Source organism: Rhinolophus hipposideros (assembly GCF_964194185.1).
Source record: "Rhinolophus hipposideros genome assembly, chromosome: 1".
NCBI lineage: Eukaryota > Metazoa > Chordata > Mammalia > Chiroptera > Rhinolophidae > Rhinolophus > Rhinolophus hipposideros.
Genome location: NC_138047.1, coordinates 4,451,369 through 4,477,457, shown reverse-complemented (window position 1 = coordinate 4,477,457; position 26,089 = coordinate 4,451,369). Strand labels below are relative to the sequence as shown.

General features: G+C 39.4%; 1 protein-coding gene across 4 annotated transcripts in view; it reads left to right on the top strand.

Annotated features, from left to right (window-relative positions):
• Window positions 1-26,089, top strand: part of CAMK1D (calcium/calmodulin dependent protein kinase ID) — a 425,678-nt gene that overhangs the window by 241,899 nt on the left and 157,690 nt on the right. For all 4 annotated transcript variants that reach the window (XM_081055871.1, XM_081055868.1, XM_081055869.1 and 1 more), the window contains one exon: window positions 8,462-8,536. In XM_081055871.1, coding sequence (XP_080911997.1) covers window positions 8,462-8,536 — 75 coding nt within the window. The remainder of the gene's footprint in view (window positions 1-8,461; window positions 8,537-26,089) is intronic.

Below are 26,089 nucleotides of genomic sequence, written 5' to 3'. Positions count from 1 at the left end.
CACCTTAGCACGCTTTCCGAGGTAACTAGTTACCAGTTTGATATGTAACTTTCCAGACTAATTAATCTGCATATGAAATCATTGAAATATGTACACACGTATGCATATACACTTGGGATGTAACACGTGTGTACAACAGGCTGATAAAAGAAGTGGGGTGGCCCAGAGGCGAGGGGATCAGTCCTGTGAGAGGTAAGGAATAGCAAAGGGATCTCAGTGGAGGTGATTTGGAAGGGGTCTCAGAGGAGTAGTTTAGTAAGAAGATGGGAGAGAGGTGAGCATACATGTAATGGCCAGAGAATGTGTGCACAGGTGTGAGAGAGCTGCCCCGGTTTAGTATAGTTTCGGTGTGGGGCAGCAGTGGGAGGTGAGATGGGACGGACAGGTGAGGACTTGTCATCAAGGGGCCTTGTATGTCATGTGAAGCCGTTTGGATTTTATTCTGGACTACAGGGAGCCATTGGAGGATTTCAAGCTAAGAAGTTTGATCAATTCTATGTTGTGGAATGACAGCTCAAAAGACAACATGGAAAATGGTTAGCAAGAGAGAAAGACCAGAGGAAGCTAGGGAGGGCAATTAAGTGGTTATAAACCTGGAGTGATCATTTATAAAGCAGAACTAATAATGCCTTCTTTATAGAGTTCTTGTGAGAATGAAATCAGATAACATCTGTGAATGCGCCTGTTAGGTTATAAAAAGGAAAGGTATTATTTTTTAATACCATCTGGCAAATATTTCAACTCTATCACTTCCCTTGTGACTGACAATATCCTGATTTTCTCAGCATTATTTCCTGTACTGCTTATAGGGAAGAAGAAAAACAATCTGACCCAAGAAAGGAGAAAATGATTTTTGTTATTTGAAAAAAACAGAAAACATAGTGTTTACTTAGACAAACAGGAGTGTTCGCTAAGACATCAGAATATTATTCAAATATTTTTAAGGTAATTTGCCATGTCAGAAAACCGTAACATCTTTTTGTGTGAATAAAATTTAAATTCTCTGGGCTGTTTAGAAGAAGAGTGTGGTGGGTGGTGAAAGACCTAGTTCTTTATGGTCTTGGCTGCAGAGGAGTCTGCTTTTCGCCTGAGAGAGGCCTTTCCATGACTGGACAGTTAACTTGGAAGAGCCTGAGAAGAGGACAGGAAGCTGGTCATGGCTCCTGGTCATTACTTCCATCCTGCGCTCCTGTGGGGAGATCTGTTACTCCACCACCCTTGTTTTGACATCACTAATAATCACCTTGCCTCCTATCTGTCCCTTCTGATTATATTTCCTCCTACCTCTTATCCTGCAATGGCTTCTTTAACCCGAGTTGACAAGTGACCATTTGCAAAGAATGCCAACACTCAGGAAATGTGTTTTGTTGCCTTTTCCTTCTTCTGATAATTTTGAAAATTGTTGCCACAATTTCTCCCCTCCAGATCAGTGAACTACGGTAAGATGAGAAAAATGAAAAATGCTGAACTTTTCTTTCTCTTCTCTTTTGAATTTTTCTGTCTTTTCTCATTTTACGTGGAGTTCAAAATTCATGGATCCTTGAACTGTGGACAGTTAGACTGGAGGGAGAAATGATGCAGATATCATTTCATAGAAGTGTGTATACTCAATACAATGCCTGTCCTTTGGGTTCTGATGTTCCCTCTAGCTTGGGGGCTTTGGAATGGGGCCTACTTGTGCATTTAGCACTGATTTTTTTTTTTTTTTTGCATGAATTAACTTTAAATAGTTTCCTGGCTTTTCCTGGGATTTTCTGGCATGGCTGTCAGTTACCATGCAGGCAGGATTTGCATCAATGCCCATGTGCTGTTTTTCATTCAGTTTCTCTCTTTCCCTCTTTCCCTTGCTCCTTCGCTTCCTTTCTTCCTCTCTCCCGCTCTTCCTCTCTGCCTAGGCCCACTTCTCTCTATCTACCTCTTCTGTCCATTTTGGGGGGGATAATAGAGACTTTAGTGTAGATTACCATATCAACCATTTACACTCTGGACATAGACGTATCAGTTAATGTTTACTTTGAGCCTGGTAAATGGTAATTCATTAAAATTAAGTGAGGTTCTTTTTACCACCTCAGGTTGCTTTTAGTGACATTATTCCTTTGAATTATGTACATTTTAGGAAGGCTTACTTTTAAGCAGGTGAAAATTCCTTGTTTATAAAGGTCCTCTTGGCCATGTTTTGAAAAGACTGACCACCGACCTATAGGGATTTAGCTATCAAGCTATGCAAGCTTAACAGAACCTTGGTTTTCCATTTGCTTTTAGCTGACATCCCTGCCTCTTTTCTCTGTCCACTTTCATTCTCCCTTTTGATGACACAAGCAGATCTGGGCTGATGACGAAAGTCTCTTTCTAATTATAATTTCTGGACTCGTAACAATTCCTTCTGCTTCTGAGTGTCTCTTCCTCTGGTTCACTTTGAACTGTGACCTACTGGGATTTCATCTGTCAATCAGGGTGTTTACAACCAAATGTCTTGAGAGTTTTCACTAGGTTTCAGGGTGGCTCAACAGATTTCCCCCTGACCCCTGAAGTGGATATTATATTGTTAATTATGAAATTTAATATATTGACTTTAGGTTTTATACTTTTATACAAATAACTGAATTTATACAAGCTCTTCTATTTTTTATTATAACTTAGTTAATATTACGTTATAGCATAAGTGCTTGATCATGGGCTTAGGAGTTAGAATCTCAACAATTCCAATTACTAGTTGTCTGACTTTGGAATAGTTACTTAATCTCTTGGATTCTTAGTTGCCCTCTTTTTAAAATGGGAAGAATGGTGTGTATGTGGTAGGATTATTGTATTAAATGAAATCATTAAAAATACTTAGTATAGCTTGACACATATTAACACTCAATAATGAGATATATATACATATATTAATATATAAAACATCTATGTAAGTAAGGCCTAAAAAACATTATAAAATTAGTTTATCACTGGATTTAGATGTATTATATCCCACAGGACTGAGTAAATTACGCTTAACAGAAAAGAGTCAGAGTTGAAATATTTGAGAAAACAATATAAGAGATGTTCGTAAATTTTCCAGACATAAAAGAAGTTTGGAATATGAAATCTATAGACTGGGGAGTTGACTTCAATGCACAGCAAAATCCTGGAACAGTAGCTCAAGCAGAATGTTTGTGATCATTTAATAAAGACTGTAGTAGTTGCTAGAAGCTACTATGGGTTTACTAAGAACAAATCTTTTCAAGCGTCCATTTCCCTTTTAAATAGTATTATGTGGTGTGTAAAACTGAGGAATGGCCTTTTAAAAATATAATTGTATTCTTAACGATAGGATTGTAAATTATGGACTAGATGATAGCACTGCTGGGTTTGCAACTCCACAACGATTGAATCCCACCTATTAATGTCTTGGTTATCTTGATGTAGGCTTCTGGTAGCATACCTTGGAGAGTGCTGACGTATAACCTTCCCACTTAAGACTTTAGCTAGGAATTTGGATAAAGGTAAATGTGATGCATGTGCACCAACCAAATATGCAGTTGGCCCGAAGTTGAGAGGGACAGTAAATATAATAGACGAGAGAATAAAAATTCAGAATATTCCTGATCATCTGAAGCATTGCGTGGAACTCCCAAAAATTGAATTTAATGAAGATGAAAACTTTAAGCTCAAAAGATCAAGCCTGAGTAAGAAAGGAGATATTGTTTGGTAAAAGTTCAGGTAAAAATGATCTCGTCATTTAATTGACCCTAAGCTTAATTTTCTTTTTCTTTCTTTCTTTCTTTCTTTCTTTCTTTCTTTCTTTCTTTCTTTCTTTCTTTCTTTCTTTCTTTCTTTCTTTCTTTCTTTCTTTCTTTCTTTCTTTCTTTCTTTCTTTCTTTCTTTCTCTCTCTCTCTCTCTCTCTCTCTCTCTCTCTCTCTCTCTCTCTCTCTCTCCCTCCCTCCCTCCCTCCCTCCCTCCCTCCCTCCCCCCTCCCTCCCCCCTCCCTACCTCCCTCCCTCCCCCCTCCCTCCCTCCCTCCCTCCTTCCTTCCACTTATTCATTCTTTTGACATATATGTATTGAAAGTACTACCCACCACGCACTTTTCTTGACACTGGGGAGACAGCAGCGAGCAAAATAGTAAAAAATCCCCACCCACATGGATTTTATACGAGGTTAGACAATTAAGTTCATGAACTCATCTTAGAAAAAGTGCTACATACCTCATTGCTGAATATCACTTTGGTCACCTTCGAAGTACTCCCCTTGGGAAGCTATGCACTCACGCCAGCACCTAGTCCACCCTTCAAAGCAGTTTTGGAACTCTTTTTCTGGAATGGCCATCAGAGTTGTCGTTGTATTACACTGGATGTCCTAAATGTCATCAAAATGTCTTCCTTTCACTATTTCCTTTATCTTCAGGGAAAGAAAGAAGTCACTGGGGGCCAGAGCAGGTGAGTGGGGAGGGTGTTCCAATACAGTTATTTGTTTACTGACTAAAAACTCCCTCACAGACAGTGCCGAGTGAGCTGGTGCATTGTCGTGATGCAAGAGCCATGAATTGTTGGCGAAAAGTTCAGGTCGTCTAACTCTTTCATGCAGACTTTTCAGCACTTCCAAATAGTAAATTTGGTTAACTGTCCAGTTGGCACAAATTCATAATGAATAATCCCACTGATATCAAAGAAAGTTAGCAACATTGTTGCAACAAGTTCATGAACTTAATTGTCAGGCTTCATATTCTTTACAGGCCAGCAGCTGTGCAGCCGCCTTACGAAAATGAACCTAATGCCAGGTTTTATTTGCAAGTGTAATATCTATCCCCTGATGATTAATAGTTCTACTTTTTTATTTACTACCCTATTCTTGGTGCTATATTTTACACTGAGATCATTGCTTCCAGCTCTGAATAGCAGTCTCGTCCGACAAGAGAGACAATGAAATGATGAGAGGCATGTAAACCATGTGGGAGGAGGATTGGTCGATGATAAGAGAAGACTAAGCAGGGACATTGTATCTGTCAAATATTTGTAGGCTATAGGAGAAGAGGGTATAAACGTGTTCTGTGTTGTTTCCAAGAGCCCATGCTAGTTATAAGGTGGCTCGTTTCTGGTAAATATAAGAAAGATTGCCTATGAAGTGTCCTAACTGCAGCCAGGTGCCCCCTGTGTAGCCTCTATGAGGCTGAGATGTCACTCCTGTACTTCCTAGTATCGTGCCTGGTACGTGGTAGGTGCACAGACATGTGTGGATAGGTATTCATATGGCATTTTGTGGAGATAACGTAGGTACTATAATAAAATAATGTTAAAATTTGAAGTTCAGTATTTGTATATGTTAGGGAATCTGAAGATGGTATAAAGTACCTGAGAATAGCTGTGGGAGGCCATAATGTTCTAACATATACAAATTAATTAAACCATTTTTCTTAGGAGACATTTAAGAGGTCATTTTAGGGTTTCTCTGAAATTTCTGAAGAGTGCCTATTCAAACATTACCCAACCCAGCTGAACTCCCGTCCCTTTCTTGAGGCCTTCACCGTAATTCTGACCCAGACAGGGCCTTACTTTCTCTGAACGTAGTGGCAGTTCTACAGAGTTTAGCATTTTACTGTTTCCTAATTGCGTCATGGGTCTCTCCATCTAAGTGATTAGGTTTTAGAGGGCAAAGCCTTATTTTATTTATTTATTTTTTTATATTCTCCCAGACACATAGCGGAAAATCACTAAATGACAATTGCTTGATTCATTAAGAGGAATAGTCAGTAGAACTATCATTGCAGCCACTGTAAGCATTCATGGAAGACATAGTAGGGTAAATAGCTTTTAATTCCTCCATCTCCTGCATCCAAAGTAGAGATTATAGTCTTAATTTATTAGAGGCTCCGACTTTCGCTGTGCAAGTGCTTTGTACATAGTTGATTCTTTGTATACAGTTGAATCTGTATTCATAGCTGTACTCTGAGGCTCAAACTGCCTTCTTGGCTCAGCCTCTGAGACCAGCAGGGACAAATCTCTAAGGCATGGCGGCTCATCGGCTGTGATTCATGTAAGTAGGATGGCCAGAGTCAGTACCTGAAAACGCAGGCACACTTAATTTCACCCCAGGCACACTTAATTTCAGATAAACAGCAATGCAATATTTGGGATATACTTATACTTAAGAAGCATTCATTGTTTATCCAGAATTAAATGTAACTGGGTGCCCTGCATGTTATCTGGCAACCCTACATATAAACCCATCCCTTTCATTTTCCCATCAGCCTGAGCTCTTAATTAACCCCCAAATTATAATAACTCAACTGGAAGAAAATATTTGTGCCCATGTGATTGATTCCAATGGCACATTTTACAACATTAATAAAAGGGAAAACCCATATGCTTATGCTTTTTGTTGTCATGTTCTTTCAGGTATATCCAATAATGATAGTTCCACAAACATTTAGGATGTTGGAAGTCCCAAATTAACCTGTCTTGCTTACTTTGGTGGCATATGGTTTACTTGGTTCATGTAATATATTGCTGATATTATTTTGCTCAGATATCACAGTGACCACTGCTGACAAATAATTAGGCTTACTCATTGGAATTAGGTGAAATGTGAATTTAGTATAATCTATCATCTCAGCTACTACAAACAACTGCATTGTCTAGTAAGAGCTGAAAGAATCAAAGCAAAGCATTGCTACTCTCGGTTATTTGTTTTGTTCCCTTCTTTCATCAGCTCAAAGGCAAGATAATATTCTGGTTTGTTCCACCTTATAAACTTCTTTTTGAGGTGCAAACATCTCATACTTAGGAAAATTGCCTCCATTTTCCCCAACTAAATAACGATTCCTGCTGTTTAATAGCAATAACCTTTAAATTCCATTCACGCACGAAACATTTATTAAGCAGATTGATGGAGGTACGAGGGGAAAACACGATGGATAAGACGTAGTCCCTGCTTATAAGGGTTCACAAAGAATCTGCTCATTAAATGCTGGCTCTTAGGTGCTTCAGCAATCATTTTGGTGAAAAGTTTGCAGTAAGAGCTAATTAGCCCGTGGAGTAATGAAATGATTCTCCTCCAATGACTTAAATAAATCTCAAATCTTACATTCTGAGCAGAAACTGCGCTTAATGAGGAGTCCCAGGGACCAGCATTAGGCCTTGATTAGTCCCAGGGACTAGCTGGTCCTTGATTCTGCTGGTGGAGTGTGATCCCCAGACCAGAGCATCACACCACACCACAGCATCAGCAGCTCCGGGTATGTGTTAGAAATGCAGACCCTCCCGCCCTGCCCTGGACCAGCTGAATCAGGACGTGCAAGCCAGAACCCCAGGTGATTCGTATGCACCCTGAAATTTGAGAAGCATTGGCTACTGCAGAATTTCTCCAGCTCTGCTTGGTGGTATACAGATCATATGAGACTTTTATTAAAACAGATTCTTGGACACTTCCCTCAGAGATTCTAATTCTGGCTGACAGGGGTAGGCCCCTGAGAATTTGCATTTCTAATAAGCTCCCAGGAGACGCCGGTGCTGCCTGTTTGAGAACCACACTTTGAGCGGTAACCCTCTAGTTCACTTGGGGTGCTGAACTGACATTTGGTGGTGGTGATGCTTAGACGCCCAGCCTCCACTGGAGTCATGAGCATGACAAGGAAATTGTCCCCTGGAACATGGAGCCTGTTATGGTGATGGATTTGCATACAGTGAATTGTTCATGCTGGTCTGTGATGCCATTGTGAGACTATAGTGAGGGAGAATTAAATTCTCCATGGGGACCCAGCCAATTGAATTGGGCCCTACAAGATATTAACAGGTTGGTGACAGGTCTGGCCTATTCCTGGGATTATATGAATAAATGCAAGAAGGCTGGGCTATACATGAAACAGCAGGAGTTAATCCAGTATTGCTGCATTGGAGAGCATAGAGCCTTGGGAATGACGGAGAGTGGAGAGTAGGCAAGGGATATTGGGAAATAGGTCTGGAAAAATGGGGACAAGATTGTGAAGAGTCTTAAATGTCACCTTAACGAGTTTGGATTCTCTTATGTTAAATAACATAAATTCAACTGAGTAAATTTTAAAGAGCTAAATGGCTTTATTGAACAATTAGTGAATCAGACAGCATCCCATGTCGGAGATAGAAAGGAGCTCCAAGGAGGTGTGCAAAATTGAAGGCTTTTATAGGCAGAAGGGAAAAAGGGTGGATTGTTTCAGGCCTATGTAATCTATTTATGGAGACAGAAGGGGGGCTATGTAGCAGATTTCCTCCTGTGTCAACCAGAAAATTCCAGACTGACCAGTTAGGGTTATATTGCTGGGGGAGGTTGTAACTGCTGTTCGATTAGGTAGTAAGTCTCGGGCTTACTTGCTGATGTGGGGCTTAGCACAGGTGATTTCATTTTGGGCCTGTTTTTCTTTTTTAACGCTTAATGACATCAGTTTTCAAAAGTTTTCATGTCTCACTGTACTTATTATTCTCTGTGTGTGTGTTTTGTTTTTTCTTTCAGGATTAAGCATGAAAACATTGTTGCCCTGGAAGACATTTATGAGAGCCCAAATCACTTGTACCTGGTCATGCAACTGTAAGTACCTTTTTCAACCACTGAGTGTTGCGAACTCCAATGCCGAAGGGCCAGGTAGTAAAATGAACTAATGTGGTGGGCCAGGTAAGACAATAAGGAGTGGTGGGGGCTGTGAGACATTGGACAGGCAAGGATCCAACCGAAGACAGCCGGCTGAGCACAGGCGTCTGCTGCTGGGCCAGACCGCATTCAGGATGCGAAGTGTCCTGGCAGGGTGCTCACATTTCAGGATGGCTGTCCTGCTTTGTAATGTGTGAAGTCCCAGTGCCGCTTCCTGCAGATACTTCTGTGGGCTCATGGTGAAGTATGCCCTGCTCTTGTCTTTGCGAGGAACTCCCTCCCATGTCTTCATTTCTAGGGCGGCTGGGGGAGGTGGCAGCAGATGGCAGCTGTGTGCTCGGTCCCTTCCCTTGACTCTCCCACTGGCAGATACATGCACATATCGTGTGACTGAACAGGAGTCCATGCCTGAACAGGAAAAGTATAACTTGACATTATCAGCCCCAGTTGATTCTGTCTGCATTCTAGTCACACTGGAGATTACCAGAAGAGGGAGGAAATAAGAAAGCTGAGACTTGAACTTGTAGTTTTTAAAATGTGAAATGTTTGCCTTTCCACTCACACAGATGCTTCACTCTAAGCGATATCATTCCTAGGAGTAGCCCAGGACTAGGTTTATTAGAACTAAGTGCTGGAAACTGAGTGTTGTTTCCTCAGTAAAGCACAGTGTTGTGCTTTAGCTGTGACCTGAGTAAATAAATTCTGAAATGTTGTACTATTGAGCTGAGTAACTGAAGAGGACTTTTGTTGAAAGTCAGCATATATACTTAAATTTCCTTACTTACTGATGATTTCCAGACTTTGGTTGCCAGAGATGTGTAGAAGAATGGAGGGTTAGACTCACAATTTTTTAAAATCGGTTTTGTTTTTCTTCATGCATGTTTAAATCACACATTAACTGGGGATCCTGTTCAGATGCAAATGAGTGTTCCTTAATGCGTTTTTTAAATCTTTCATTATCTTCAAAATAGTTTTAGTAGGTTCTGACACTTCTGTATAAACATTAAAAAAAGTCTCCAGACTGCAAGCTTATAGATGGTTGTTCTCTGGCAAATGACAGTCCCAGGTGGTGAAGCAGCAGTTTTATTGGTGTGTATTGTCACCCATGGGCCTGGCACTTGAAGCAATTTTGACTGCTGGTTCCATGGTAACACCTAACTCCCCAAGTGTCGTCTTTCCTAGTTCCTTGCTGTTCTGTTCGTTTTACAGTGTGCCACATTTCTAGTTCTTCCTAGAGAGTGGTAGTTCTCCCCAGTGGGGGGACACTCCCTAGAGGCGCATGTGACTTTGTTTTATATACAGTTGTCTCTTAAAGAAGCAGGTGAATCAATTTCCCATAAATATCGACTGCTTAATAGGAAGAATATGACATATTGGTGACAAGAAAAAGCCCCACAAAATGTCAGTAGTGTATTTAAATGTGTGCTTTTTTATTGCTGATGCAAAAAAAAAAGTATTAATACTTGAATCCCAAGCTGTATGTATTCACCTGCTTTAGTTTTCTGTTTATGGAACTGTCACTAAAGAAATCAGTTTAAAGTCCCTCAAATATGTAAATCTCAGCCCTGCCTCTTACTAGCTAGGTGAAATTTGGCAGATAACTGGGCCTCTCTGTTAGTTTCCTTAATGGAAAAAATTGGGGATTATAGTCATTTACATTAGAGGGCTATAGTGAGTATTGAATGAGAAAAACGTGTGGGAAATGGTCTGCCAGAAATAGTAGGTCCTCAGTACAGACTGGTTTGTTTATTTGCATCTATATCATTTCATCAGTATGTTTGTGCAGATAAAGTCGTAACTTGAACTCACGTAGGTTGGGGACCATCCCTGTACCTACCGGCAGAAGTTTATGTAAAGACTGTTTGGTATGAGGACATAAAAGTGTTTAGAACAGAACGAATCTTAGAGCAAAGTTTGGACGTTGTACCATCTGCCCAGCTGTCCCCACCCCTCACTGAGTTTTTTGATCATGGCTTTCCCCTTTTTTGCCTTAATCCTAAAACCTCCATTGTATAAACCACACTTATTCAGAATTTGTATTAATGTAGAGAGGAGTTGGGCTGGAATGAGCTTTTGGGGGACACTATATAAAGTTTGTTGGGCAAATTAATCACAGAATCCGGATCTAGAGGCAATGAGTGTTTGAAGTACCTCAAGAAAAAACTATTTAAGTGTACTGTTAAGCAGTTTAGAGACACTATTCACACAAACACTGAATATGCTAATTACACAAACTGGTAACTTGTATTAACTGTTTTTTCATTGGTTCTCATTACTTTTTAATGTCAACTTTATGGAGGTATCATTTACATACAGTTAACTGCGTCTATTTATCTGAATAATTTGGCGATGGATGTGAGAGAATTATACCAGGGAAGCCACCACCACAATCAGGAACAGAAAATTTCTATCCCTCCAAAAGATTTCCTGGTGGCCATTTGACGTCCTGCCTTCCTCGCCGCTGACCCCAATCAGTGGTCCACTTTCACTCAGTAGAGATTCTTTGGCATTTTCTGAAGTATTATACAAGTGGAATTACATAGTATGCACACTTTTGTATGTGGCTTCTTTCCCTTATCATAATCATTGACATTCATCCGTGTAGTAGCGTGGATCAGTCGTTCGTTTCTCCTCATGGCCAAGTATTATAGCATTTCGTTATTCTGGATAGCCCACATATTATCCACTTCCTGTTGATAAGCATTTAGCTTGTTTCCAGTTTGGGGGCTATTATAAATAAAGCTGCTGGGAAACTCATGTAAAGTCCTTGGTCTGGATGCATGTTTTGCTGAAGACCTAGGAGTAGGAAGAGTGTGTCGTAAAGGAGGTGGTATGTTGAACTTTTTAAGAAACTGCAGACAGTTTTCCAAAGGGGTTTTACCATGTTACCTTTTGGCCCACAGTGAATGTAAGTTCCTATTCTCTGCATTCTTACCAACACTTGATGCTTTCAGTCTTTTCAATTTTAGCCGTTTTAATGGGAGTGTAGTGGTAGATCATAGTGGTTTAATTTGTATTTTCCTGATGGTTAATGATATCAATCTTTTTTTATGTTCTGCTGAGCCCTTAGTATATCTTCTTTGGTAAAGTATCCATCAGATCTTCTACTCAGTTTTTATTGGATTGTTTGTCGTCATATTATGCATTGGAAGTGTTCTTTATATATCCTATCCTTTATCAGAGATATGTAATATGAATATTAGCTTCCATTCTGTAGCTTGCTTTTTTGGTTTTCTTTATGGTGCCCTTTTAAAAACAGCTTTATTGTGATATAATTCACAATACCATACAATTTACCCATTTAAAATGTACAACTCGGTGATTTTTATTAGTCACAAGATTGTAAAATCATCACACAATCTAATTTCGGAACATTTTTATCCCCATAAAAGAAACCCTGTAACCATTAGTAGTCACTCAATTCTTCCCACCCCCAGCCCCTGGTAGCCACTTACTTTCTGTGGCTATGGATTCGCCTGTTCCAGACATTTCATATAAATGGATCATCGAACGTATGTTCCTTTGTGACCGGCTTCTTTCACTTAGCATAATGTTCTCAAGGTTCATCCATGTTGGAACATAATCAGTACTTCATTCCTTCTTATTGCCAAATAATATTCCATTATATGGATATATCACATTTTATTTATTCATCCATCAGTGATGGACATTTAGGGTGTTTCCATTTTTTGGCTATTAATGATGCTAGGCTTATTCACGTATAAATTTTTCTGTGAACATACGTTTTCATTTGCCTGGGTATATACCTAGGAGTGGAATTTCTGGGTCAAACGGTAACTCCATGTTTAACATTTTCAGCAACTTCCAAACTCTGTTCTAAAGTGACTATACCATTGTACAAGCTCGTGAACAGTGTGAAAGGATTCCAATGTCTCTACATCCTCTCTAATACTTGTTTTATCTGTCTTTTTGTTGATAGCCATTCTTGAGTGTGAAGTATTATCTCCTTGGGGTTTGATTTGCATTTTCAGCCCATTTATTGGGAAGACTTCTTTTCCCAATTAGCTGCCTTGGCATCTTTGTCAAAATTCAATTGACCGTATGTGGCTGGATCCGTTTCTGGACTCATTATTCTATATCTCTGTCTTTTTGTCAATACCACACTGTAGCTTTCTTGTAAGTCTTAAAATCAGGCAGTTATCCTCTAACTTTGTTATACTTTTCTTAAAATTGCCTTGGGTATTATAGATTATTTGCATTTTTATATAATTTTTAAAATCAGCTTATCATTTTCCCCCAAAAAGAAATGCTTGTGGGAATTTTGTTTTGGATTGCATTGAATCTGTCTAACCATTTGGGAACAATCGAAAACTTAAAAAGTTGAGCTTTCTAATCCATAAACATGATTAATATCTTCACTTACTTAGATCTTTCATTTCTCTTAATGCTCTGTATTTTTCAGTGTGTAGTGATCCATATCTTTGTTGAATTTATTCTGCACTATTTTTTTTATTATAAATGGGTTTTTATTTTATTTTCCTGTGGCCTGCTGCTATTATATAAAAATGCAGCTGATTTTTGCGCATTAACCTATGGCCTTGCTAAATTCACTTGTTAGTTACAGTAATTGGTCTGTGGATTTCTTAGCATTTTCTATATAAACAATCATGTCATCTGCAATGTACAATAATTCTGGGTGGTTCCCAAAAGAAATCTATTTGGTAAAACTTTGATAGTTTAGTTCTAAATATTATGTGTATTTTGATATCATTCATCATTGTATTTCTTTAACATGTTTCATATCAGATATTTTGAAAATTCAAATTGACCTGTCTCTTATTCCTTCCTCTCCTCTGTTGGTTATATAAATCAGTGAAATTCTTAAGAGGCAATGGCAAAAAAAGAAAAGAAAACGCAATAACAGGAAGCCCTTGATGTATCAGAATATAATACTGGTGAAATATTTGCTTTGGTTGGAGGGTTTTATGGACTTGGTTGTTACTTTTGTGATTGGGCTTTTGGCTTTTGTTGGCAAGTATTAATAGTTTTTATTTGTGAGATCCCCATGTAGCTTTTCTGTTTGGTCAGTGGAAAGTGCTTTTTTTTTGAAGAGCTTAGATTTGAAGAGCTATTGATTTCTAAATAGTTGGGGAAGATCTTAAACATAACATTTGGAGGGACTGTATTCTACAATATTTGTGCCTGGGAGGTTTTGGTTTCCTGGGAAACATCATCTTGGGCACTGATGCTCAAATATAATAGGGGATATTCAGTACCCTAATTTTATTACTTAGCTAATTGCTATTTGGATTCTGAGGCCTGTGGCATATTTGTTCCTCTTTTGCTGCAGCAAAAGAGACTTGATTGTTTATAGAGGTCTATGTTTAAATTTTATTTGGGTTTTTGGACAAATACATATTTTTTCAGAATGCATTTTTTGGAAACCTTCTTTAGATAATGTGAGGCGATATGACATTGAGTAAAGTTACAGATGAGAAGTCAATTTGTTTAGAGTTTATTTCCCATCTGACTTTGCTTGTGGAATATCAGCTCGTATATTTGGAGACGATAAAGAACATGCCCTCATCTCTTCCCTTTTTGCATCTTACATCAACTAAGGATGTAAAATATACTTCAGGCTGACACAATTCAAAGGACATATAAGAATTACTTTTTTTTCCAAGAAGGAGATTATATTGCCTATTGAATTATATCATATTTTCAGTAAGACTTAAATTTCTATATGTGGTAATTCCTGAATTTATATCATCAGCCTGGACCCCCCCCCCCACCCCACCCACCTCAAATCCAGGCTTGTATAATATTATATATCTGTCTGCTCCTAGCTCCACTTGGCTGTGTAATAAACATTGCTTACTTATCAGATCCGAAAGAAACCCCTGAATTTCCCACACAATCTTCTTCTCCTTCTGTCTGTCTTATCTTAGCGAACGGTAGCTCCATTCTTCCAATGGCTCTAGCCAGAACCCCACTTAACTCATCTTTTTCTCTTAGGTCCTACAATCCCATACACTGGCACATCCTGTGGCCACCATCTTGAGATTACACCCAGAATCCAACCATTTTCTTATTATCTCAACAGCTACCAGCCTGTCCAAGACACCATCGTATATAAAAGTCATCGTGCTTCCCCCAGCTTTCCCCCACTGCACTGTTCTTTCTCAGTATATTAGCCAGACCTTGTCATGCTTTTTTTGAACACTCCCATTGGCTTTCCATCTCCATTGGCTCAGTCTGTGGAGGGGTCCTGTCTGGGAGGGTTTCGATTTGTAGGGAGTCCAGTCTGTGAGGGTTTCAGTTTTGGGGGAGGTTTAATCTGCGAGGGGTTCCATGTAGCACTTCATGGCCAGACCCCCTGGTAACCTGCCTGGCCTGATCCCCCATGCCTCTCACTGTTTCATTCAGTTGCAGCCAGACTGGCCTCCTTGCTGTTCCTCAAACACACAAAGCCTGCACTCCCATGGCCTGTGTTCCTGCTCTCCTTCCTGCCTGGAACACTTTCTCTGAGATAACTTTATGCTCTCATGGAATGAAAGGAATTTAGAGTTTCTGCCAAAAGTCACCATTTTGTTGAGGTAATCCCCAGGTCCCCTGTATGAGATAGCAGCTCTCCCTACCACCACCCGCCACACACGTTCATTCTCTTTTCCCTTCCCCAACTTGATTTTTCTCTGTAACAGTTGTCACCATCATAAAATTTATCTCTGCTTTGTTCTCTGCTAGAATGGCACATACATGTTACGATAGACACAATAAATATTTGTTCAATTAATATGATTACATATACAGGGAATAATGGTTAATACATTTACTCATTCATTTAATTCTTACAACAAACTTAGCAGTGACTATCATTTCAATTTTACATAAAGAACTCCAGCAGAAAGGTTGGATCATTTACCCAAGCCAGCGAGTGACCCAGTGGATACGCTTAGCTGGCATAATGTGATACACTGATGACATTTTCTAGGAAAACATCTTGTAGAGAATATTAACGTGAATGATTTGGCTTACCTGGAAAAATGTGTCACTTATGATTCAATAAGGATTTGAAAAGCTTAAAAACTAGAAACTGGAAGCTAGAAAATGCCCTGTAGTTTTTAGTGGTTTGTGAGGGAAAAAATGTTTACTAAATAATATCACAGGAAACCATGAAAACAGTCTCAGTTCATCATGGCTGTGATCATGTTCCTTTCCTAAATAATTGTTTTAATTAATGAAGGAATGGATGAGTGTGTTTTACCAATATTGTGATTTGTTTCGTTGTGAGGTTCAAATACTTCTACAGTTCCTTTTATTCCATGATAGTATTAAGATATGTACATCTGGTTAACTGCAGAGCTTGAAAAACTCATGACTAAACTTACCCTTTCTTTAAAGAATAGTAGTTTGATTTCCTGAGTAATCCAAGACATGAACATATTCACAGCTTCCAAGAGAAAATACAGTTTATCTACTCTCTTGGCTAGTGTATGAAGCTGTTAGAACGTTTCCCTGGTTGTGAGGATTACCAGTGTTAGCTTCATATGGGTATTGTATTCATAATTCATACAGTGTGTTCCTATAAACAGTTGTAATTAGAACACAAATTATTACTCCCAATCCAAAGTCTTTGGTAAGTAGCCAAGCATAATAATGAAGAAAAAGTGTTTCTGACTATGACACCTTAATAGATTTACATATAAATTACCCAAATCTTGTCTGTTCACAGGAGACACTAATTGAGAGCCTAGAGAATCTGTGACATTTGTTCAGTGTTGGGTGGGTGGGAGGGGGTTGGGGACACACAAGACACAGTGAGTGCTCTCCAGTGGCTCTCTTTATAGAGGGGCCATCGTAACCACAACTACTGTGTCCCTTGAGCTTTGTGCAAGGGGCTCTGGGTCACAGGGAGGGCCCTGGTGGAGGGGGCACCCTTGGGTGGAGGGTAATTTGGATTTAGCCAGATAGGTGTGCTGGGTGTGGGGGCTGTGCTCCAGACGGAAGGGCTGGTACAAGGAGAGGCGTTAAGGGGCCTGACTGGAGATGTGAGACTGTGGAGTTCAGTCTGTGGGGGTTTCAGTCTTGGGGGAAGTTCATCTGTGAGGCATCCCAAGTGCAAGTGGCCCAGTCTGTTGGGATCCACCTTTGGGTGTTCAGTCTGTTTAGGGTTTTGTCGTGGGGGGGGTTCAGTATGGTTGGGATGGGGGACTGTGTGACACCTTGGTGGGAGATATGGCTGGAGATGCTGGCAGAGGCAAACTCAATACTTTTGGCTGCTGCTGCTGCTTCAGGCTAATTATTTAATGTGTCCCCCCTACCCCTGAAAAACCTGCTGAATATAAAGGACTTAGAGAGTTAAGAAGATAAAGAAAAAAGAAAAGCCAAGGTCCAATATAATCATGAACCAATTTTACCAGGTTCAACCAAATGAAATTGCAAATATACAGTCATTTTTTTTGAGATCTTCTCTTTTGATGAAAGCTTTTATAACTATAAATTTTCCTCTTAGCACTGCTTTTGCTGCATTCCTTAAGTTTGGTATGCTGTGTTTTTATTTTCATTTGTCTCAAGATATTTTCTAATTTCCCTTGTGATTTCTTCTTTGACCCATTGGCTGTTTATGAGTATGTTGTTTAATTACTACATATTTGTGAATTTTCTAGTTTATCTTCTGTTGTTAATTTTTAGTCCCCTTCCATTGGGAGTGGAAAAGGTACTAAGGTACTTTGTATGCTTTCAGTCTTTTAAAATTTGTTGATCCTTGTTTTGTTGCCTAATGTATTCTGGAGAATGTTCCATGTGAAGTAGATAAAAATGTGTATTCAGCTGTTGTTGGATGGCATATTCTGTATATCTCTGTTAGGTTTAATTGGTCTGTAGTATTGTTCAAGTCTTCTATTTTCTTATTGATCTTGTTTCGTTGTTCCATCTATTATGGAAAGTGAGTTACTGAAGTCTGTTACTATTTTTTATAGAGCTATCTGTTTCTCCCTTCAGTTCTGTCAATGTTTGCTTCATGTACTTTGGAGCTCTGATGTTTGGCACATATTTTGGGCATGTCTTCTTGGTGAATTGACTCTTTATCAACACATAATGTCCTTTCTTTTTTGTAAAAGTTTTGACTTTTTATAACCATGTTTTTAATACAATCATTTTTGACTTAATGATTTTTATAATATTTTTTAAAAATATCATCTTACCAGTTTTATCCAATTTAAATGAAATTTAACATCTTTCATTAAATTTCTAATGAGTTCTTTAAAGTATGCACAATTTGAAAACCCCATACATTATAGAACAATTGTAAAATTTTAATAAGTAACATCTGGTTACTAATACTCAAATTTGACAATCCATAAAAAGTACATAAAGAGTAGAGTCATGCTGAGAATATGGAAAGATCAATTTCAGAAATTATCCATTTATTAACTTATAAATATTTATTTGCTATAAGGATAATGTAATACCCTAAAGTCAGCAAGCTGAGGCTTGTACAAAAAAACAAAAAATAGAAAATATTACCATAGACTTTGTTGCTTCCAGTTCCCTAGTAGATAAAAACTTGGGCTTATAAAAAGCATGCCTCTGCAGTAATGAATTTCTAAATAGATTAGAATTTGGGTTTGAGATGCTCCTGAATTGCAATTCTATTTGATGATTTGTTAAAAGAAACAAGCTCTCTGCTCCAGCCAAACCAATTTCCTCATGCGGTGCAAACAGAATGTGGATGTACCCACCTTGGGTTTCCTCTCATGTCTTTCCAGTTTCTTTAATGCTCTTTCTGCTCTTGTCAGGCATCTAGACCCTCTTTTTTCTTTTCAAGCACCAGACTGAACCCTTGGCGTCCCACCCAGGTTCCCTAATGTCTCTCTTTGTCCCAGCCCTTCAGACTGGAGTAGAGCCCCCACCCCACCCCATGGCCTGCATATCCATCTGGCTAAGTCCTAATCACCCTCCCCACCCAAGGGTGTTCTCTGTGATCCAGGGTTCTCTGCACAAATGTCACAGAAAGCAACCCTTGTGGGTTGTAATTGTTCTTCTCTAAAATATGAGCTGCACACCCTCTGTGATCCCAGGGGCCCTAGACCATGGAGAACTCAGTCTTTCCTGAAATTCTGTGACCTTTTCAAATCTCCACTTGTCATGAATCTCATGATAATCATTCATTCATTTACCCAAGAAGTTCTTGTGGCGCCACTACCATGTGGCATTAGTAGCCAGTGGGGACACAGTAAGGAATACAATGAACTTCTTCGTCTCTAGAGCTTACATTGCAGCAGAAGGGAGAGACAGCAGACAAACCATTGACGTAATAAACAAGTAAGAATACATAAGTTGTAATAAAGTCTATTGAGAAGACTCAAAGAAAGTGAGGGGTATGGAAGGCTGGAAGGTGGCCAGGTGGCTTGCTGTTTTATACAGAATGGTTAGAGAGACCTCTATGATAAGGAGACATGTGAGCAGAGATCTGATAAGCCCCATGGCCAGGTCTGACTTCAGGGGTGTCTGACCACTGCAGTCACAAGAGCCCTGCACTCAGAGGGCCCTACAATTGGGGTTTATGCTTTGCACTTGCCATCTTAAAATTCTTAATAATTTAATCTTTGAATTTGTGTTTGGTAAGTGAAAGGGGCTTAGAGCCTCTGCTTATATCAGATTCCACCTCCTGTCACCTTCCTTGGACAGAATCTCGGCCGCCCACTCTCCTGTTCCCACCTGGTGGGGACCTGGGCACAAGTGTAGGCATGTTTGGGTCAGATGCATGAACCCAACATACCAATGTGGTCTGGAACCCCAGATGCCATGGGCGTTTGCTCTCACCCCATAGGTGAGTATCCCCACGACTGAGGGAGTGTGACATTAAATAACAGATTAAAAAACCACCATGACAGGTTGAGTGAGAGATGATAGAAGAAAGGGGAACATTTTTCTGGCATGGAACGTCCCTTTTTGTTTTGCACTGGCCCAGCATGTGGTTGTCAGAGGAAGAGGGTCCTGGCAGTAGAGCAGGTGCAAGATGGGAAGGGTTCCCGTGGAGCAGGAAGACCAGGGATCCTTTGAGAGATCTGATAAGCCCCATGGCCAGGTCTGACTTCAGGGGTGTCTGACCACTGCAGTCACAAGAGCCCTGCACTCAGAGGGCCCTACAATTGGGGTTTATGCTTTGCACTTGCCATCTTAAAATTCTTAATAATTTAATCTTTGAATTTGTGTTTGGTAAGTGAAAGGAGGAGAGCCGGTGAGCAGATGAGTGGGTGCAGCAGGGGGGCTCTGACAGCAGTGGGAGGGCCGTGTCAATGGGGCCTGGCTTTGGGAGGGAGACTGGGGGTCGCAGGGAAGAGGTCTGTGGGGGAGCTCTAGAATTCCCCAAAGTGTACTTATGTCAGGGTGAAGTTACTTTTTAGTTATTATATCCTGGCTTGTCAATTTAAATCTAAGTTCCTAGAGGGCAGGGACCATTGAGTCATGAGGTATAGCCCAAGGTGACTGACCTTGGACATAATCCAATCCAACCCCAACTTGTGTCATTTTGAGGGAATCACTGTCTCTTCGTTGTAACTGTGGAAATCCCAATGGTTTTTCAGACTATTTTATGGGAATAGTTGAGGCTATTAGGTATAAACTCCCTTACGTTCCCATCTGGGAGATTTTGTCAGGCATCTGGAAGGGGTTTGGGGGTGTCTCACAGGCCCGAAGAGATTTATTTCAGAATGTTATAAATGGACAGACTGGAGTCAGGGGTGTGGATTCCAGGCTGCTTCTGCCTCTGCTGAGCTCTGTGATAGCCCAGCGCCTGGCCCTCTGGGACTGTCTATACACGGAAGGGTTCTTTTTGTGGGTGCCGGCTTCATTGTTTTATACAAGCCTAAGGGCTCAGGTCTAAAATTCTATGGTCTCCTGTGACTGTTATGGTCCCCATTTTCTCAGTGTTAATCTCCATGAAACCAGCGTAGACATTAGAAATCCAGTTGCTGGGTTTTCTGTGTCTGCTGAGCAAGTCTCTCCATTTCCCGAGATGGTATTTCTCAAACCATCTTATGTCTTTGAATCCATGGGGCCATATAACTAAGGCATGCTGGCGATGTGCTGGCTTGGCAGCCCTGATGGATGTATGAAATTTGATGTTTTACACGAGGGCAGGGAGGTAGGAGTGACTGGGATGATAGAGAGGTTCTCCGGTTCCTGTTTGGAGCAGGCACTTAGAATTCTGCTGGATCCCCCCTTGTCACAGCTGGGTGATTAATTCTACACCTTGAAGTGAAAATGCTTGCTCCTTTGTAGCTCAGCTCTCAAACTCTGTCCCTGCAGCCTTCCTCGTTTCTGCCCGCTCCCGCTCCTCTTTCCTGCATTGAAGACTGTTTCCTGACATATAGATTTCTGCCCCAATTCCCATGACCAGGATGGCCAGTATGGTTCCTTTAGTGTTGCTGTGGACAACCCACACGACAGCCTGCAGTGTTCCTCAGCCAGCTCCAAGCCTATGGCCACTCTCTCAAGTGGTGTTCCCAGACCTCTGTGATCTTAATCTCCCCCACTTCAAGTCTGTCTCCAGCCTCGCTCACAACAATTCCTCAGTGTTTTATTTCCTGCCTGTTCTTTGACATTATTGAGAAGTTCCCCCCACCCCGCCTCCCTTCTTGGGCTTTCCTACCCAGCCTGACCCCTTCATGTATACCCACCGTCACTGCCCTGCCAGCATCGTCTCTTCTGTGCCTGCTGCACCCACCCTGCAGATGAAAAACTAAACATTCGTCCATCCTCTCCCCCTACACTGGGGCTGCTGGGTCCTGTTGGGGGGGTCTCATGCAGTCGGCTGGCTTGGAGCTGCTGAAAATTAAATGCTCTCCTGTGTCCGCCTGGTCCCCAGGCCCGCTCAGCGGTCCTCTCACTTGTCCTGCTTGGGCTGCGTTTCTGTCCTGGTGTACTCCTCTTATTCCAGGTGTTTATTGTTCTTGCTTAGCTTACCTGCCCCATCATCAGCTGGGTCTTACAATTAGATGAGCCTTTAAAGGAGCTACTTTGTAAATCCATGTAAGTGCACTAAAAGGGCATCGAAGTGCTTTGCAAACAAATCTCCCATATGTTGGTTGCATTGGTTAAAAACCAGTTGGAAATCTTAATCAAATTATTCAAAATGTTAGTGCGATAAACAGCAGCTTTTGAAGTTTTTAAATATTGTAATTATTGGAAACAAAACTCGAAACAATCCCTACAACAGGAAGAAAGAAACCGGACCAATTAAGTGATGAAAGCTCAAATAAGGTATAAGAGTTAGTTTTGAAATTCTGTAATTGTGCTTTGGAATAACTCAGTCTGTAGGAAGACTCTTGGTGGAGCTCCTGTTTTTAATTGTTTTTTTTTGTATCCACGCTGTAATGGAATGAGATTGGGAAGGCTGATTATATGGCAGCATCCAAATTTGGAGAAACATTAGAAAAATCATTAATAGAGACAATTTATTTCGCAAGGTTTGTATTTTACAAGTATTTATCAAAGAAAGGTAGTATTTGTCAGGAAAACGTAGGAAAATGGCAGTACCTATACAACTATCAAGGCTGAAATATTTATATATGTTGATTAAAAAATTACAGTGAGAATTTTTCCATTTAGCAGGATTTGCTTTGAATTTATTAGATATTGCAGCATTTGTAGAAGGAGTATTTTCCAAGTTAAAAATATGATTGTTAATGAGGAAGATTCAATTGAAGGTGCTGACAGTGTCAAACTTAGTTGTCATAAAATGCAGTGTTGAAGAAGATTATAAGCAGTTTTATGAAGAAAATGAAAATAATAAATCCACCTTGGAAAAAAATGAATTATTCATATGCGGATATGCATAAAATTGATTCAGTTATTTGAATATGTTCCAAGACTAATTATTCTGCTTATAATATTTTCTGATATTCAAGCAGTCAACAGAAAGAAGTTTAATTTTTTTTTAAATTAAATTTATTGGGGTGACAATTGTTAGTAAATTTACATAGATTTCAGGTGTACAATTCTGTATTACATCATCTATAAATCCCATTGTGTGTTCACCACCCAGAGTCAGTTCTCCTTCCATCACCATGTATTTGATCCCCCTTACCCTCATCTCCCTCCCCACACCCTTACCCTCTGGTAACCACTAAGTTATTGTCTGTGTCTATGAGTTTTTGTTTCTCATTTGTTTGTCTTGTTCTTTTGTTGTTTTTGGTTTATATACCACATATCAGTGAAATCATAGGGTTCTCTGCTTTTTCTGTCTGACTTATTTCACTTAGCATTATACTCTCAAGATCCATCCATGTTGTCACAAATGCTCCTATATCATCTTTTCTTACTGCCGAATAGTATTCCATTGTGTATATATACCACAACTTCTTTATCCATTCATCTATCGAAGGACATTTTGGTTGTTTCCATGTCTTGGCCACCGTAAACAAAGCTGCAATGAACATTGGCGTACACGTGTCTCTACAGAGAAATGCTTTCAGATTTTTTGGGTAGATACCCAGGAGAGTGATTGCTGGGTCATATGGTAATTCTATTCGTAATTTCTTGAGGAACCTCCACACTGCCTTCCATAGCGGCTGCACCAGTCTGCATTCCCACCAACAGTGTATGAGGGTTCCTTTTTCTCCACAGCCTCTCCAACACTTGTTATACTATTTGTCTTGTTGTTGATAGCCATTCTGACTGGGGTGAGGTGATATCTCATTGTGGTTTTCATTTGCATTTCTCTGGTGATTAGCGATGTTGAGCATTTTTTCATATGTCTATTTGCCATTTGTATATCCTCTTTGGAGAAATGTCTCTTCAGGTCCTCTGTCCATTTTTCAATTGGGTTGTTTGTTTTTTTGTTGTTGAGTTTCATGAGTTCCTTGTATATTTTGGATATTAGCCCCTTATCAGAGGCACTGTTTGTGAAAATCTTCTCCCATTAAGTTGGTTGCCTCATTATTTTGTCAATAGTTTCTTTTGATGTGCAGAAGCTTTTCAGTTTCATATAATCCCATTTGTTTATTTTAGTTTTTACTTCCATTGCCTTTGGAGTCAAATTCATAAAATGCTCTTTGAACCCAAGGTCCATAAGTTTAGTACCTATGTTTTCTTCAATGCAGTTTATTGTGTCAGGTCTTATGCTTAAGTCTTTGATCCATTTTGAATTAATTTTGGTACATGGTGACAGATAGCAGTCCAGTTTCATTCTTTTGCACGTAGCTATCCAATTCTGCCAGCACCATTTATTGAAGAGGCTGTCTTTCCTCCATTGTATGTTTTTAGCTTCTTTGTCAAAAATTATCTGTCCATATTTATGTGGTTTTATTTCTGGGTTCTCAATTCTATTCCATTGGTCTATGTGTCTGTTTTTCCGCCAATACCAAGCTGTTTTGATTATTGTAGCCCTGTAGTACAAGGAAAAATCAGGGAGTGTGATACCTCCAGTATTGTTCTTTTTTTTTAATATTGCTTTGGCTATTCGGGGTCTTTTGTGGTTCCAAACAAATCTGATGATTTTTTGTTCTATTTCTTTAAAAAATGCCATTGGGATTTTAATGGGGATTGCATTAAATCTGTATATGGCTTTGGGTAATATGGCCATTTTAACTATGTTGATTCTTCCAATCCATGAGCACGGAATGTCTTTCCATTTCTTTGTGTCTTCTTCAATTTCTTTCAAAAATGTCTTATAGTTTTCAGCATATAAATCCTTCACATCCTTGGTTAAGTTTATTCCTAGGTATTTTATTCTTTTTGCTGCAATTGCAAAAGGAATTGTTTTTTGTGTTTCCTCTTCTGAAATTTCATTGTTGGTATATAGGAAAGCAATGGACTTTTGTACGTTGATTTTGTAGGCAGCAACTTTACTGTATTCATTGATTGTTTCTAATAGCTTTTTGGTGGAGTCTTTAGGGTTTTCTATATATAGCATCATGTCATCTGCAAAGAGTGACAATTTAACTTCTTCATTCCCAATTTGGATGCCTTTTATTTCTTTCTCTTGCCTGATTGCTCTGGCAAGGACTTCCAACACTATGTTGAAAAGCAGAGGTGATAGGGGACAACCTTGTCGTGTTCCTGAACGTAGAGCAAAGGGCTTCAGCTTTTCACCATTAATTATGAGATTAGCTGAGGGCTTGTCATATATGGCCTTTACTATGTTGAGGTATTTTCCTTCTATACCTATTTTATTAAGTGTTTTAATCATATATGGATGTTGTATCTTATCAAATGCTTTTCTGCATCAATTGATAGAATCATATGGTTTTTGTCCTTTATTTTGTTTATGTGATGTATCACATTGATGGATTTGCGGATGTTGAACCATCCTTGTGCCCTGGGGATGAATCCCACTTGGTCGTGATGAATAATCTTTTTAATGCATTGTTGTATTTGATTTGCTAGAATTTTGTTTAGGATTTTAGCATCTGTATTCATCAGAGATATAGGTATGTAGTTTTCTTTTTTTGTCCTTACCAGGTTTTGGTATCAGGGTAATGTTGGCCTCATAAAATGAGGTAGGGAGTATTGACTCTTTTTCAATTTTTTGGAAGAGTTTGAGCAGGATTGGTATTAGATCCTCTTTGAAGGTTTGGTAGAATTCACTGGTGAAGCCATGTGGTCCAGGACTTTTGATTTTGGGAAGGTTTTGGATGACTGATTCAATTTTGTTACTGGTGATCGGCCTGTTTAGATTTTCCAGTTCTTCATGATTCAGCCTTGGAAGGCTATATGTTTCTAAGAACTTGTCCATTTCTTCTAAGTTATTGAATTTGGTGGCATATAGTCCTTCATAGTATTCTTGGATAATCCTTTGTATTTCTGTGGTGTCCCTGATAACTTCCCCTTTTTCATTTCTGATTTTGTTAATTAGTGTCTTCTCTCTTTTTATCTTAGTGAGTCTAGCAAAGGGTTTGTCAATTTTGTTAATCTTTTCAAAGAACCAGCTCTTTGTCACATTAATTTTTTCTATTGTGTTTTTGTTCTCTATTTCATTTAGTTCTGCTCTGATTTTTGTTATTTCCTTTCTTCTGCTGACCTTGGGTTTCACTTGTTTTCTTTCTAGTTCTTTAAGGTGTAACATGAGGTTATTTATTTGGGATTTTTCTTGTTTCTTGAGATAGGCCTGTAATGATATAAATTTCCCTCTTAAAACTGCCTTTGCGGCATCTCAAAAATTTTGGTAGGATGTATTTTCATTGTCATTTGTTTCTATGTATCTTTTGATCTCTCCTCTAATTTCTTCTTGACCCAGTCATTCTTTAAAAGTATGTTGTTTAATCTCCATGTATTTGTGTTTTTTCCTTATTTCTTTTTGCTGTTGATATCCAATTTCAACGCCTTGTGATCAGAGAATATGCTTGGTATGATTTCAGTCTTCTTAAATTTGCTGAGGTTGATTTTGTGTCCCAATATATGGTCTATCCTTGAGAATGTTCCATGTACACTAGAAAAGAATGTATAGTCTGATGTTTTAGGATGAAGTGCTCTTTATATGTCAATTATGTCCATTTCATCTAATGTGTCATTTAGGGCTGCTATTTC